At 40.9% G+C, this 13120-nt stretch overlaps 1 protein-coding gene across 1 annotated transcript in view; it reads left to right on the plus strand.

Moving 5' to 3' along the window:
* The window catches only part of LOC121168049 (phosphatidylinositol 3,4,5-trisphosphate 3-phosphatase TPTE2-like), a 30300-nt gene extending 17359 nt beyond the window's left edge, over positions 1–12941 (plus strand). The window contains exons 11-16 of the mRNA XM_040997820.1: positions 412–492; positions 3578–3683; positions 5953–6041; positions 8516–8608; positions 11143–11213; positions 12839–12941. Coding sequence (XP_040853754.1) covers positions 412–492; positions 3578–3683; positions 5953–6041; positions 8516–8608; positions 11143–11213; positions 12839–12941 — 543 coding nt within the window. The remainder of the gene's footprint in view (positions 1–411; positions 493–3577; positions 3684–5952; positions 6042–8515; positions 8609–11142; positions 11214–12838) is intronic.
* The last annotated feature ends 179 nt before the right edge of the window (positions 12942–13120 follow it).

Below are 13120 nucleotides of genomic sequence, written 5' to 3' on the forward strand. Positions count from 1 at the left end.
TATTTCCTAGATTTATTAACATGAATTATAGTGTTTTTTTTTTTTTAATGAAAGTCATGCTCCAGGGTTCGAGTGAGGGCCAGAGACTGGTGCTTTCTCTAACGGCCCACATGCTCTCCACAGCAGGTTGCCTGGTTTCCTTGGTCTTGGTCTTCTCATTTTTCTATTGGAGGGGTAGGAAGAGTTGGACCAGGTAGTCCTAAAAGTTTTCCAGCTCTGAGATTCCATGCCCCTAATAATCTATGAATGACAGAAAAAAAAATCTTTGATGTGTGGCCCTTTAAATACCATGATTAACTCAAAGAACTCTCCCTAAAAGAAGTGATGTGTCCTTAGAAGCTTAAAAAATATCTACTATGGGAATGGGGAGGATGAAGATTAGCCGTGGTCATGTTGTTCTTTTCTCTGTAGGATAGTCTGTCTTTCTTTGGACGTCGGCGAACTGATCAAACCAGTAGCACTAAATATCAAGGAGTAGAAACTCCTTCTCAAGTAAGTTTTCTTTTTAAAGGGTGAGAATTCCTTGGGAGAAGCAGGTTAGGATCACACCCTAATACCGGTATCATTTGGAATCAGATGGTGGCACTCAAGTGTCTTGCAGTAGACTTGAGCTGCTCTCCAAGGTGGAGGGCTGTTCCTCAGTTACTGCCCACGGTTGGGGAGCACTGCATCCTCCCCGTAGAGCATCCAGCTCACCACTTCATATTTGTAGTGGTTTACAGAGTGAAGGAGTTGATTGCTTTTCTACAATGCCAGATCCCTGAAGGTTACCTAAAGCCAGTAGCCTTTGAGTTCCCCTATAGAGAGGAACTGAGTCTTTCACAAGCTATAGTAGCAGGGCAATTCAGCCCTCACAGAACATCACAGAAACTGTTTCTGGATGATTTGCCTGTAGGAGTGGAAGGGAAGGCAGAGGGAGAAGCTACATAGTAAAAGAGAAAGAAAAGGGAAAAGAAACGTTTTTCAAAAGCTACTAATCATGACTGTACTTATAAGTATCTCATTTAATTCTCAGAACATTAATGTGGATATTGCTGAATTTGTTCCTGCTCTTTATGGAAATGTTCAGACGTACACACACACACACACACACACACACACACACACACACAAAGAATTATATAACCAACCCCTCAATAATCACTTAATCCAATAATCGACCTATCATGTTCAATTAATTCCCTCCTCTAGTCAAATTCCCCAACCCTACATTCTACTTTCTCCTTCTAACCCTAAGTTATTCTAAAGGAAATTTGAGCCACCAGATCATTTTATCCTACAAATATTTTGGTATAACATCTAATCTAAGATCTGAAGAAAAATCCAAAGTTTTAGCATCATTTGTCACATTATAAAATCCTAATAATAATTTTAAGTTTCTATTTTATTTTTTTGATTTTTCACAATTGTCTGAGCATCTTTGAAAATTTACTTTGCTTTAGTTGAGATCCAAACAAGGTCCACACATTTTATTCAGTTGCTGTGTCTCTTAAGTCCGTTTCAGTTTATAGCATCCCCTCATTTTTATTCCTGTGACTTGTTTATTGCAGAATCAGGACATTTATCCTATGGAATTACAACAGTGGAGACCTTGTTGAGCCATGCTGAAGTTTTATACTCACTATCTCATTTAATATTCTTATTTACTCTATGAGTAGGGTTAAATATATCCCATTTTACAGATTGTGATAATGAAGTTCAGAAAACGTAAACTCTGACACCAACGCTAAATCAAACTCTGAAGCCCATTGTAATCCATGCTGAGCACCCATTCTCTTTTGTATTGTTTCCCTCAAACCAAAGTGAGAGCTCTTGGAGAATTCTTAGGTAGCTGGGAATATGCCTATGAATGAGAGGTTATCTTTGCATGAAGTGATGGTAGCTAAATATTCAGGTACCCCGGTCTTTGATAGCAGAATACTATAGCTGCTTCCCCTAGATCTTGGGAAGGAATGCAAGGATTCAGCCTTATCCTCTAATACTTTTCTCTCACACCTAAGCCAAACCAGCCACCCCCAACCAACCAACCAGCCACCACCAACACAACGAAGATAGACATAGACCCTAGGCTAAAATACACCAACATGTCATTCCTGTGCTCAGTCTATGATTCCTCCCTGTTGCCAATGGCAAAACACTGTGCTGTAACCTGGTTCTCAGTATCTTCTACAATTTGATTTCTCAAACCTTTTCTTTTTTTGTAAGATTTGTTGATTTGTTTATTTTTATTGGAAAGGCGGATATACAGAGAGGAAGAGAGACAGAGAGGAAGATCTTCTGTCTGATGTTTCACTCCCCAAGTGACCGCAACAGCTGGAACTGAGTCAGTCCAAAGCCAGGAACTTCTTTCTGGATCTCCCATGTGGGTGCAGCATCCCAAGGCTTTGGGCCGTTCTCCACTGCTGTCCCAGGCCACAGGCAGGGAGCTGGATGGGAAGTGAGGCCGCCGGGATTAGAACCAGCACCCATATGGGATCCCAGCATGTGCAAGGCGAGGACTTTAACCACTACACTATCGCCCCGGGCCCCTCAAACTTTTCTTATACTTTGTATTGTGGCATATTCCATGCTCTAGCACATTTAGACTGCCAACTTATCAACATCATATGTCCTCCTGCCATAAGCCTGGTGTCAAGAGTCAAGGGTACGTTTGATGCAGCTCTTTCAAAGACTTTCCCCACATGTCTTCCCTTCTGCATTTCTCTTGTAGCCCTGTCCACAACTGACATCCCATACCCTACAACTGAATGTCTTCTGATTCACTAGGATAGCTACTGACTTCACTTCAGATCCCAGATCTGAGAGCTGTGCTGGCAAGGCCCCAACACAGGATTCCCTTTATGTCTGGTGACAATTCTCAGTACACCATCACATTCTGACCCTCCACAGTGGGCCTTTCTCCTGATCATGTTACAGTCACCCCTCAGTTAAGAACTTTCTGGTAGAAAGAGTAGTTAATTTGATGAGTCCTTTTCCCTGGTGGATAGGGAAATCTCTGAACTTCTGGGTCTAGCTGGTTCAGTAGCAGAATTTTTCAATTTCTTGAAGAAAGATTCAAGGACAGCTGTGATGAGCAGCTTGTCACAGAAAGGATGAGGCTAATATAATTGCAAGCTTCCTTGCAAAAACAGAACTTGGGGCGGGGGTGGGGGGTGGAAGTAAAGAACACTAACTGGCAGAGACAAGAGAATGGGCTGTAATCTACCCGACAGATGCAAGGTGTCCTCTTTTGTTTTCACAAAGACCATTTTGCCATGACCTATTCTCCACCACATCACAGAGCTTTGTCTAACTCAGTCCCAACCATCTACACATTGATAACATTGTAATCTACAAGCCTATATGCAAGACCTGACTCCTTTTTGGTTCCCTTGTGTAATACTTTTTTCCTCCCCAAGGCAGATATTCAGTTGTGAGGCCACATAAATAAAAACATCTAGTTAGATAATGTCACCCAATAAGTATTTCCATAGTTTCTTACTGCCCTTATCAAGCTCTATGCCCTGCCCCCCACAATAAGAACATTGACTTTTGGCTTCTCATCTCCATATAAGTGGAACTTACTGTTGCTTTGCAGAATAGATACGTTGGATATTTTGAAAAAGTGAAACGTGTGTATCATTGGGATCTCCCTCCAAGAAAAATACTGAAGCCGAACAAAATTATTATCTATTCCATTCACAGTAAGTGCTTGATGTATCATTGAAGAACTGGGCTGGGGGTGGGGAGCACTATTCCCAGCCTTTGGGAAGGTTTTGCTTGCAGCTGTGTATGAATGAGCCTAACTCCCAGCTGTCTTTTTGACTCCTCCCCCTGTAGTTGACCACCAGCCTAGCAACGCATGACCACATTGCCACCGCACCCTCCCCTGCTGTGATCATTGCTCCTCTGGCCTCAGCCTCTTGCACCCAGGGGAGAAAAGCCTAGAATGCCTTTGAAATCACTTCTTCCTCACACTCATCTCTGATTCAAGGTTCATCTTGGCAGAGGCTTCCTGCCATCATCTTCTCTCCTGCTCCTTTTATGGATCCTTGTTCCTCAAAACCCAAGTCTTTTCCTTTCTTTTCTCCCCTGCCTCCTCCCGCCAGCACTCCATCAAACTGTCTTGAATACTTGAAAAGCAAATATGATTTTCTTTTCCCTCTTGCCATGGACCTGAGGACCTGGTTGGGTCCAGAACCTGTGCTAGTGTCCTCTCTGCCCTTAAGGGGGCCTTGAGTGGTCAGCAGAGGGCAGAGTGAAGTACATGTATAAAGAGCTGATTGTACTGTTGGTGGCCAAGGAGAGCTTCCTGTGAGGAAGTTGCCCCCGCCTCACCTGATCTGTGAGAAAATGTAGAACTTACAGAAAGCAGAGCTGTAGCAGTTTGTGAGCCACGTGCTATTATTAGTAGTATTAGTAATAGTAAAAATTCTGGCCAACTTCAGAACTCTTTATCCATTTCCAGAACACAAGGAGACAAAGCTGGAGTTGGCATCTACTATTAACAGGAAAGCAAAGAAATTGCTCAGATTGCCTATTTTTTACGACCTGAAAAAGAAAAGAAAGTATGGAGGGAGGGGAACTGGCCTGAAATCCCACATTTTTGTCTATATCATCCTGCACAGCACAGTTTTAGGGGAGGTGGAAAAGCAGGAATGTCTCAGAGTGGAGGGGATGGGACCTCACCGTCCCACTGCCAGAGGCAGCACAGGGTGATATTTCTTGAATCCCTTAAAATAAGACCCACTGAGCCACCCACACCAAGGAGTTGCCAGGTACCAGACAGCACAGGTGCCATGGAGCCAGATGCTTGGGATTGTCAGCCTTCTGAGGTTTCATACAAAGTTGGATGGAGACATACTTTTTATTTTGTAAGATTTTAAAAATTTATCTGAAAGGCATAATTACAGAGAGAAAAAGTGAGAACGTGAGTCATTTTCCATCCACCAGTTGGTTCACTTCCCAGATGCCCATAGTGGCCAGGGCTGGGCTAGACTGAAGCCAGGAGCTTCTTCCAGATCTTTCACATGGATTCAGAAACTCAAGAGCTTGGGCAATTTTCTGCTACAGCAGGAGATAGCTGAAGTACCTGAGGCTCTGCCACACACGTGCAAAGCCTGGATTGAGTTCAGGAGCTCTTGGCTTTGGCCCAGCCCAGCCCACTCCTGTCTGCTGTGGCCACTAGGGAGCTAGTCAATGAGCAAATGGATGATTTCTCTGCATCTTGTATCAACCTGCCTTTCAAATACAATGAAAATAAAAGAATGAAAATTAAAGCATGATTACTGTATAACTTTATGAGATTACTTAGTTCTATTCATATTTTAAGTGATACAGGGTTGAATGAAAGGCAATAAAAACTAAATGGAGATTTCAGAAACAAGTTTTTGAGGAAATGCTAAAGAAAGTGGACCAATTGAATGAAAAAGTGAAACATCTGTCTATAAATATCTACTGAACACCACAGGAATGTTTAGGTATAGCTACTCTATTTTCATAGAGATTGCATTAGGCTTTGGACTTAGAGTAGAGCATAAGGAATGCAGGCCCTATTATTGGGAAACATTGCGATTAGGACTCTGAAGAGATCAACACGTGCTACAAAGATTGCAAGTCATTCCTTGTAGAGCTTTTTTTGGGGGGGGGGACACTGATGTGACGAGATTTTAGGTCTTGGAAACGATACGTGTTTTTCTCTTTGTTCTCTCCTTCTTCTCTATTCCCCTCTCATTCTCTCCCTCCTTCCCTCTCTCCCTTTGTCTTTCTTTCCTTTCGTTCATTCCTTCATCTTGAAAATTCTGCTTTAGGAGACAAAACTGGGTTTGAAGCCTAGTCTTTCAATAACAAAATGCAAATGTTGACTGGTGCAGTGCTGATTATAATAGTTTTTTTCTCTTTTCCATCTGTATGTTAATTGGCAAGATATTTTGATCTTTGCTGTAACTAGCCTATCTTTTTACTTTCACACAGGTGTTGGAAAAGGTGATGGAAGTGACCTAAATGTTCAAGTGCTCACAAAGCAAAAATTAATTTATTCATGTTCTTCCAAAAATTGCAAGGTAAGAGAAAAGCATGTGAACTGAAAATTCTGATGTCTGTTTTAACACTGTCAAATCAGCACGTTAGTCTCCCCAAACCATCATTCACCACAAACATGTTATGTTGCTTCGTAATCACCATTCAACCTGGCGACCCTGGGTTTGATACAAACCAGAGCTAAACTAACCACATTGTTCAAAAATTTTTCAGAGCATTTTCTAGAATCTATTTCATTTCGAATTATGGCGTCATGTTTTACTTATCCACAAATGCTGAGCATGTTCCCAGGAATCTATCAAGATTTTAATTTCAGATTCTCATCAAAATTAGCCATTTCTACCTCTTGGTCATTTTATCTTTTACTAGACAGCACTGATCTTCAAATTGTAGTGTGCGTGAAAATCACCCACAGGCTTGTAAAGATGCACATTCCTAAGTTGTGCCCCAAAGCATGAATCAGGAGATCTGGAGTGGGGCCAGTTATCTGCAAACTTAGCCGTGCCCCAGATGCAAGCATATGGATGGGGATGGGGAGGAGAGTCTCTTTCCCCAAAGCAGTGAAACCTGGTAGTCGATGTTTTGCCAAAGACTCCTTATAGAACTTTTCTGGAACAATAAGAAAGCTTCTTTCATGAATGAGTCTAAAAAATGTAAACTTTCAAAATTCCTTCCATGCTTTTGTCTCAGACTCCTCTGTTCCCCACACTGTTCCTGATCTTTTTTTCTTTCTTTGTCTCCTTTAGCTGAGGGAATTTACCTGGGCCTGATACTTGCCATCTCTTCTCATTTCTTAAATGTTGCATTCTTGGTCACACTCAGCCATTTCCCTTCTTTAATCTACCATTTGCTCACTCACTCACAGAATAGATATTTCTGAGCACACTCTGTTGCTAGATGAAAGTACCACGAAATGGACAGTCTTTTCTCCAGCAATTCAAATACAGTAATCAAATCCGAATTGATCAAACAGAGCTTTTCCTCTGCTTCTGCAGATGGCAACATCATTCTTGCACTTGGGTCTTAAGATGTGCTAGTATCCTTGAATCTCCCGTTGCCTGGCCCTGCCCCACCCACGTCTAATTAGTCACCAATTTCTGCTAATCATCCCTTTACAAATGTTCTCCACTCTCACTTCCTTCATGTTCTAAGACCTTATTTGCTCATGCCTAGCTTTCTACAATAGTTTCCTGGCCTTGTTTCTCTTCTTACACAACACAGGCTGTAGAGTTCTACAACATGCATCCTAAAATAGTGCTCCCATTATGAAGAGCTGTAGGTAGAGCAAAAGAACGTCATGTGTCCATGCACAGTGCCAGCTAACATCTTCAATTCAACATTCTTATCTATTAAATAAAGATCACCTTTCAAGTGTAATGAAAATCAAATTATGTAATAAATGTGAAATTACTTTGTTAGCTATAAATTACCAAATAACTATCAACACATGTTAGCGGTTAGGGCACTTTATCATACCAGACACCCACCACCATATTCTCTGGCAACTTCACTTTTATTTCCATGGCTCTTGAGCTCTCAAGCTATGATAAACCTACCAGACCTGAGCTGATTTCCATCAGTAACCAAGCTGCAGGCTCCATTCCAAGTAGGTCAGGTCACCATCACCTCTGGTTCTTAGAATACAGTTCTAATCTCTGTGTCATGCTTTTGTCTGTCTTCTCCCTTCCTTCTCCTCATGATGGTCCCCATGTGTGCACTAGATTCTGTCTTTGGTGTCCTCGTTCAATTATCCGAACCCTTCCGTGCTCAACTCAGAATCCACCTCCTTGATAAAGATTGTCCTCTCCGTCTCTATCAGTACCACCCACTGCAGTTCCTAACAGCACACTCAGTCCGCCTCATATAGTCTGACACTGACTTGACTACTTCTCCTTGTAAGTGCATCCTGAAAGGATTGAGTCTGTACCTTACTCTTTCACGGAATCCAGCACAGACCTTTCTCACTGTGGCTGCATTATTACATAGTGATCAATTAACACAAGAAAAATTTAGTATAATTTCAAAATTGTTTGTTCTAGAAATTCTATCTTTGGTCATTCCATCCAGTAGCCTACAACGGCCATTGATTCCACCCCAAACACATGCTTTCTGATGAAGTGTTTTGTGCTGCTTCTTGAATACTAGTATCAGTTCTAACACTGAATTTCTTATTGCATTATCAAAAGAGGCCCAACATATGAAAATTAAGTGGCGAACACTAAATAATAGCATTACTTGACTAAACTTAATTTTTAAAAAAGGACATTTTGCAATTCAACAGTGTCCCATTATAATTCAGAAACAATTTTATAGGCATTTATAGAACTGCAACTTTATAGAAAAGATGCTTAACACTTGTTAATACATGGGATAGCTAGGCTAGGAGACCAGAGTTCTAGATAAATATGGAAAGGCTGAACAAGGGGCATGAATGTCAGTTTCAAATATCTCATTAGCAGCTAGATTTTAGTTCTGAAATTCATGTGTTCGTTCACAGATATTTCATGACATTGAAATGGACAGAGTGATCATTGACTTGTCCAACTGTCCAGTTGTTTATGACGATGTGAAAATGAGATTTCTCTCAAAGGTGAGTAACCAAGACAGTACTCTTCCGTAGCACTTGTTTGGGCTTTAGAATGATTTTGGTTTTGAACGTCTGTTGTTGCAATTCTCAAGTAGGGAGATGAAAAATGCAAATCTTTCACCTGGAAGAAGCATCATATGTATGGTCTTGAAAAAGAACATACATGATTTAAAGCTATTTTTCTCATTTAAAAAAATTCATACAATTGACATATATTAAGCTCATTTGTTTTTATCCCCAATCCTAAATTATTGATATAAATTAGTATACAAAAACCAAGATGCTAAAAAAAATGAAATTTTTGCTGCATGGTAATGGTAACTTTTTTTTACTTCTTGAAAATATATTGCTACAAAGTGAAGGAGGTTTTATTTTCCTCTGAATTGATACTTATTATAAATAGTATTCAGCCTTATGTGCTTTGAGAACAAAAATGCCTTCCATTTTCATTACTTTGAATTTATCATGTGCATTACTTACCAGTCATAAAGTGTTATGTCTAAATATTATTCTGCATATAATTTATAAGTCTCAATAGCCCAATTCATTTTCCAATGAAATTACCAACCAGATCCGCCAACAAATAGTAACTGCAACTTAAAATTTCTTTCTTGGTCACTCCTTCACCCTTTGCTTGCTCCCTGCTGGGAAGAAAATCTCCTAAATATTCAAACCTTCCCTGTGTTGAAACAAGGAACCTGGAGTTCTCACATTGGCTGCTTGCCTGCTTGCCGCCTACAAAACCATAACGGAGCTGCTCTAACTGCCTGTTCAAACATTACTTTCTAAATAGAAGCAATAGTGTAATGGTCCTTGGCCAGGCGGCCCTGGTAAATCCAGCCTTTGAACATGATAACACTTAAAAATTTCAGATATTTGTACCATTATCAGTAATTATGGTTAATTGTTCAATGTAGCTGTTCCTTGAAGGAGCGTATGAAACATGTTGCATTTGCCAGTATCTTGATCTTTGAGGGTTCTCTGGGTGGGGGGTGGCTAACAGCTTTAACCCTGTTCTGACAGGACTCCAGGTGAGGTCGTCACAGATGGTCACAGTATGCTTTCCACCAGATACCTTGTTGTCTTAGCAGACAGTCTGAGGCACAAGTGCCTGTGAACAGCAGGTGACTCCCAGGAAGCCAGTACACCTTGTTAGGGTCAAAAGGAAAGGGGTGGGCCGTCCAGGAGATGCAATCATCAAGGAGGTGGAAAGTAATAGAGACAGACTTGCCCTTACTGTGGTGCAAAATTTAACCTGAGCACGTTTCCCATGGGGAGGTCTAACTAGTGGTGGTTTTAAAGCTAGAAGGTGTAAATTCCATACAGTCATACTGTGACTCAGAAGTGATCACTGTAGCAGGTGTACACACTGACCGAGTATGAGGGTTTGTGAAGTGAGCCAAGCCGGCTGTGTCCAGCTGTGTCTAGCTGTCTCATAGGGAGGTAGTAACTAGGAGGTGGCTGCATAGGGCAGACATTTCAATCATGTTGAACTGGGAGGAGGAAGAGAACTGAGAACTTTGTCAGGGGTAACAAAAGCCCTGCCTCTGGTATGATAAAGTTCCAACTTATACCTAAAATTGATGCCTAGGTTGCAAGATTTCAGTACAACACACTTGGGTGTAAATAGGCATAAGTCCTTGATAGGTTATTTCATATTATCCAAATCAAATTAAACCAATGGTCTACATTTATAAATATCACAGAAAATGCATTTCCTTTATATTATAATATTATTCAAAAGACAGGGTATCAGAAAGAAAGGCAGAAATAGACACAAGAGCTAGTGCTGGGCTAGGCTGAAGATGAGAGCCATAAGTTAAAGCCAGGTCTCCCACAAGGGTGGCAGGTTCCCAGGAACTTGGGCCAGGCACATTAGCAGAAAGCTAGATCAGAAGTGCAGCAGCCTGGACTTGAACCAACACTGAAATATAAGATGGTGGCATTGTAAGCAGTGGCTCAATTCACGGCACCACAACACCAACCCCTTACATTTTAAAGTTATTTAAAAGCAGAGAGACAGAGATCATCTGCTGGTTTGCTCAATTGCACACAATAGCCATAGCTGGGCAAGGCTGACATTGGGAGCCAGGAATTCAAATGCAGGACTCATATGTGGATAACAGCAGCCAAACTACTTAAGCCAACACCTACTGTCTCCACGGTGTGCCTTAGCAGGGGGCTAGAAACAGGAGCCATGCTGGGGCTTGAATCTTGGCCCTCTTACATAGGGTACAGGCGTCCCAACAACACCTTAACCACCATGCCAAAAACCCATTCCATCCCTGAAGTTCCTGCCAGGAAGAGGAAGCCACAGCAGTCTCTTAAAGCCGCCCCCTAGTGTCTTCTATGTGAATCATCATACAGTAGATGATTTCATGGGTACAATTGGTGAATCAATATATAAAGGAATAAAGGAAGCAATCAATATATAAAGGAATAAAGGAAGAAATTTTAATCCATGAGGAATTAGCTCTTGGTGCCAATCTATTGTGAAAATAACCTTTTTTTTTTCCCCTTTAACCATGTCTTTTTAGAAACTACCCAACTACTATGACAAATGTGCATTTTTCTTTTGGTTTCATACATCTTTCATACAAAACAACAGGTATGGATATAATATAAACCCAATAGAAATAGCTTAATCTTCAGTGCCTGTGTGTGAGGCATGATGGCAATTGTTTTGCCCGTTGTTATGAGCTCAATTTGTAAAACAAAAAATTTTAAGTTACCGTTCTTCATGGCTCTTACTCAATGAGATTATTTTAAAACGATATAAGGCTCACTGCTGCCTTAACCTCAAGGCCATGCCAGAGGGCTGTGATCTGCCATCAGATCCTGAATGTGGTGACAATTCCAGGGAAGCTTCATATGAACATGCTCAGGAGCTTGAATTCAAGTTACGGCAGGCCCTCCATAAGTAAACTGGCCTAAAGTCAAGCATAACCACTGGAGGTTCAGCTGGTCTGAAAGTTGTTTGGCACATGCATAGTCCACAACAAAAACCTTAAGATTCAGTGAGTATTTATGAAGACAGCTAAGAAATAATGTAATAGTCTCCTGTTTACACATGATTCTCAACAACTCAATCAGGAGTTTTTATTTTAAAAAAAAAATCATGTATTAATTGCATTTGAAGAGTATTGTTCCAAAGAACCTTTTGCCCAGAGCTGGAAACTCAATTCTGAGTCTGGAAGTTCTCCACTATGGGGACTTATTTCGTTGTAAAAAAAAAAAAAAAAAAAGTAGTATCAAAACATCATAGGAGAAAATGTTTTAAAAGTCCTCAGGTTTCAACAGAAGTGGTTACAACTGCATGTGGCATGAGGTGATATTCACAATACCCAATCCTACTCTGCTACAAATCTGAAAGGGCCCTGATGGAAACTTTTTATCCAGTCATTTCTGGATGTATACAAGCATTAAACTTTGACTCATCACATGAGCAAAGTCCCTCAGACTTGGATAGGGCTGAGCTTGCTGCTATTCCTGAAAAATGGCTCTTCCTGACGGCTACAGTATTGTCCTTTGAAACTCTGTGTTCCCACTGGAGACGCAACAAGCTATGTGGTCACTTTCATGTAAGTTTCTGAACATTTCTGTAACCTTCAAATTTGCATACTACTTGGTAAAGCAGTTTCTATAATTATCAGAATGTTGTTTAGCCAACAATATCAACTTTATCATTGGGAACATGGTATTATGTTCTTGTGTTTTACTTTTAAAATATATATATTTATTTGAAAGGCAAGAGAGAAAAAGAGATATGCATCTTCCATCCCCTAGTTCATTCCCCAAATGGTCTCAATGACCAGGGCTGGGCCAGGCTGCAGGCAGAAACCACAAACTCCACGCACTAAGGCCCAAGCACTAAGGCCATCTCCTGCTGCCTTTCTAGGAATGTTAGCAGGAAGCTGGACCAAAAGTGGAGCAGCTGGTACTAGAAACCGTACTTTCTGACATTGTAGGTGGCAGCTTAATCAACTACACCACAATGCCAGCACCATTACCGAGTCTTATTACACATCTAGTCTCTAGTGGCTTTCTACCAAAGACAAAGGCATTTTGCCAAAGATGTGGAGAAAGCCAGCTAAGAAAACACAAGGGCTGAGGTTCTGTATGTGGCGGTCAAGGCTTCACAAAGAGCTTAAGGGGCCCTAGTGTAGGGCTCTTCCTTTAACTCCAAAGTGAAACCTAATGCATGGTGCTTCTCTTCCCCCCGACCCACCCTAGGCTGTACCTACAAAGAAATCAACTGGACAATCCTCACAAACCAAAATCATGGAAAATTTATCACTCCCAATTTGCAGTGGAGGTTTATTTTGATAAGACCTGAGCTGAAGTTACAGCTGAGACCGGTTGAAGCAGCAGAAAACTGTATTTTTATAAACCCTTACACATTGATATCTTCCCAAACCTTCAAACATGTATATAAAAGTGTATATAGTTCAAGAAAAATTTTTAAACCAAGTAAAATATCAGTGGCAAATTCTTTTTTTCAAATGTATGTGTTTA

The sequence above is a fragment of the Ochotona curzoniae genome, unplaced genomic scaffold (genome assembly GCF_017591425.1).
Source record: "Ochotona curzoniae isolate NIBS_2020 unplaced genomic scaffold, NIBS_Ocur_1.0 patch47, whole genome shotgun sequence".
Classification (NCBI taxonomy): Eukaryota; Metazoa; Chordata; class Mammalia; order Lagomorpha; family Ochotonidae; genus Ochotona; species Ochotona curzoniae.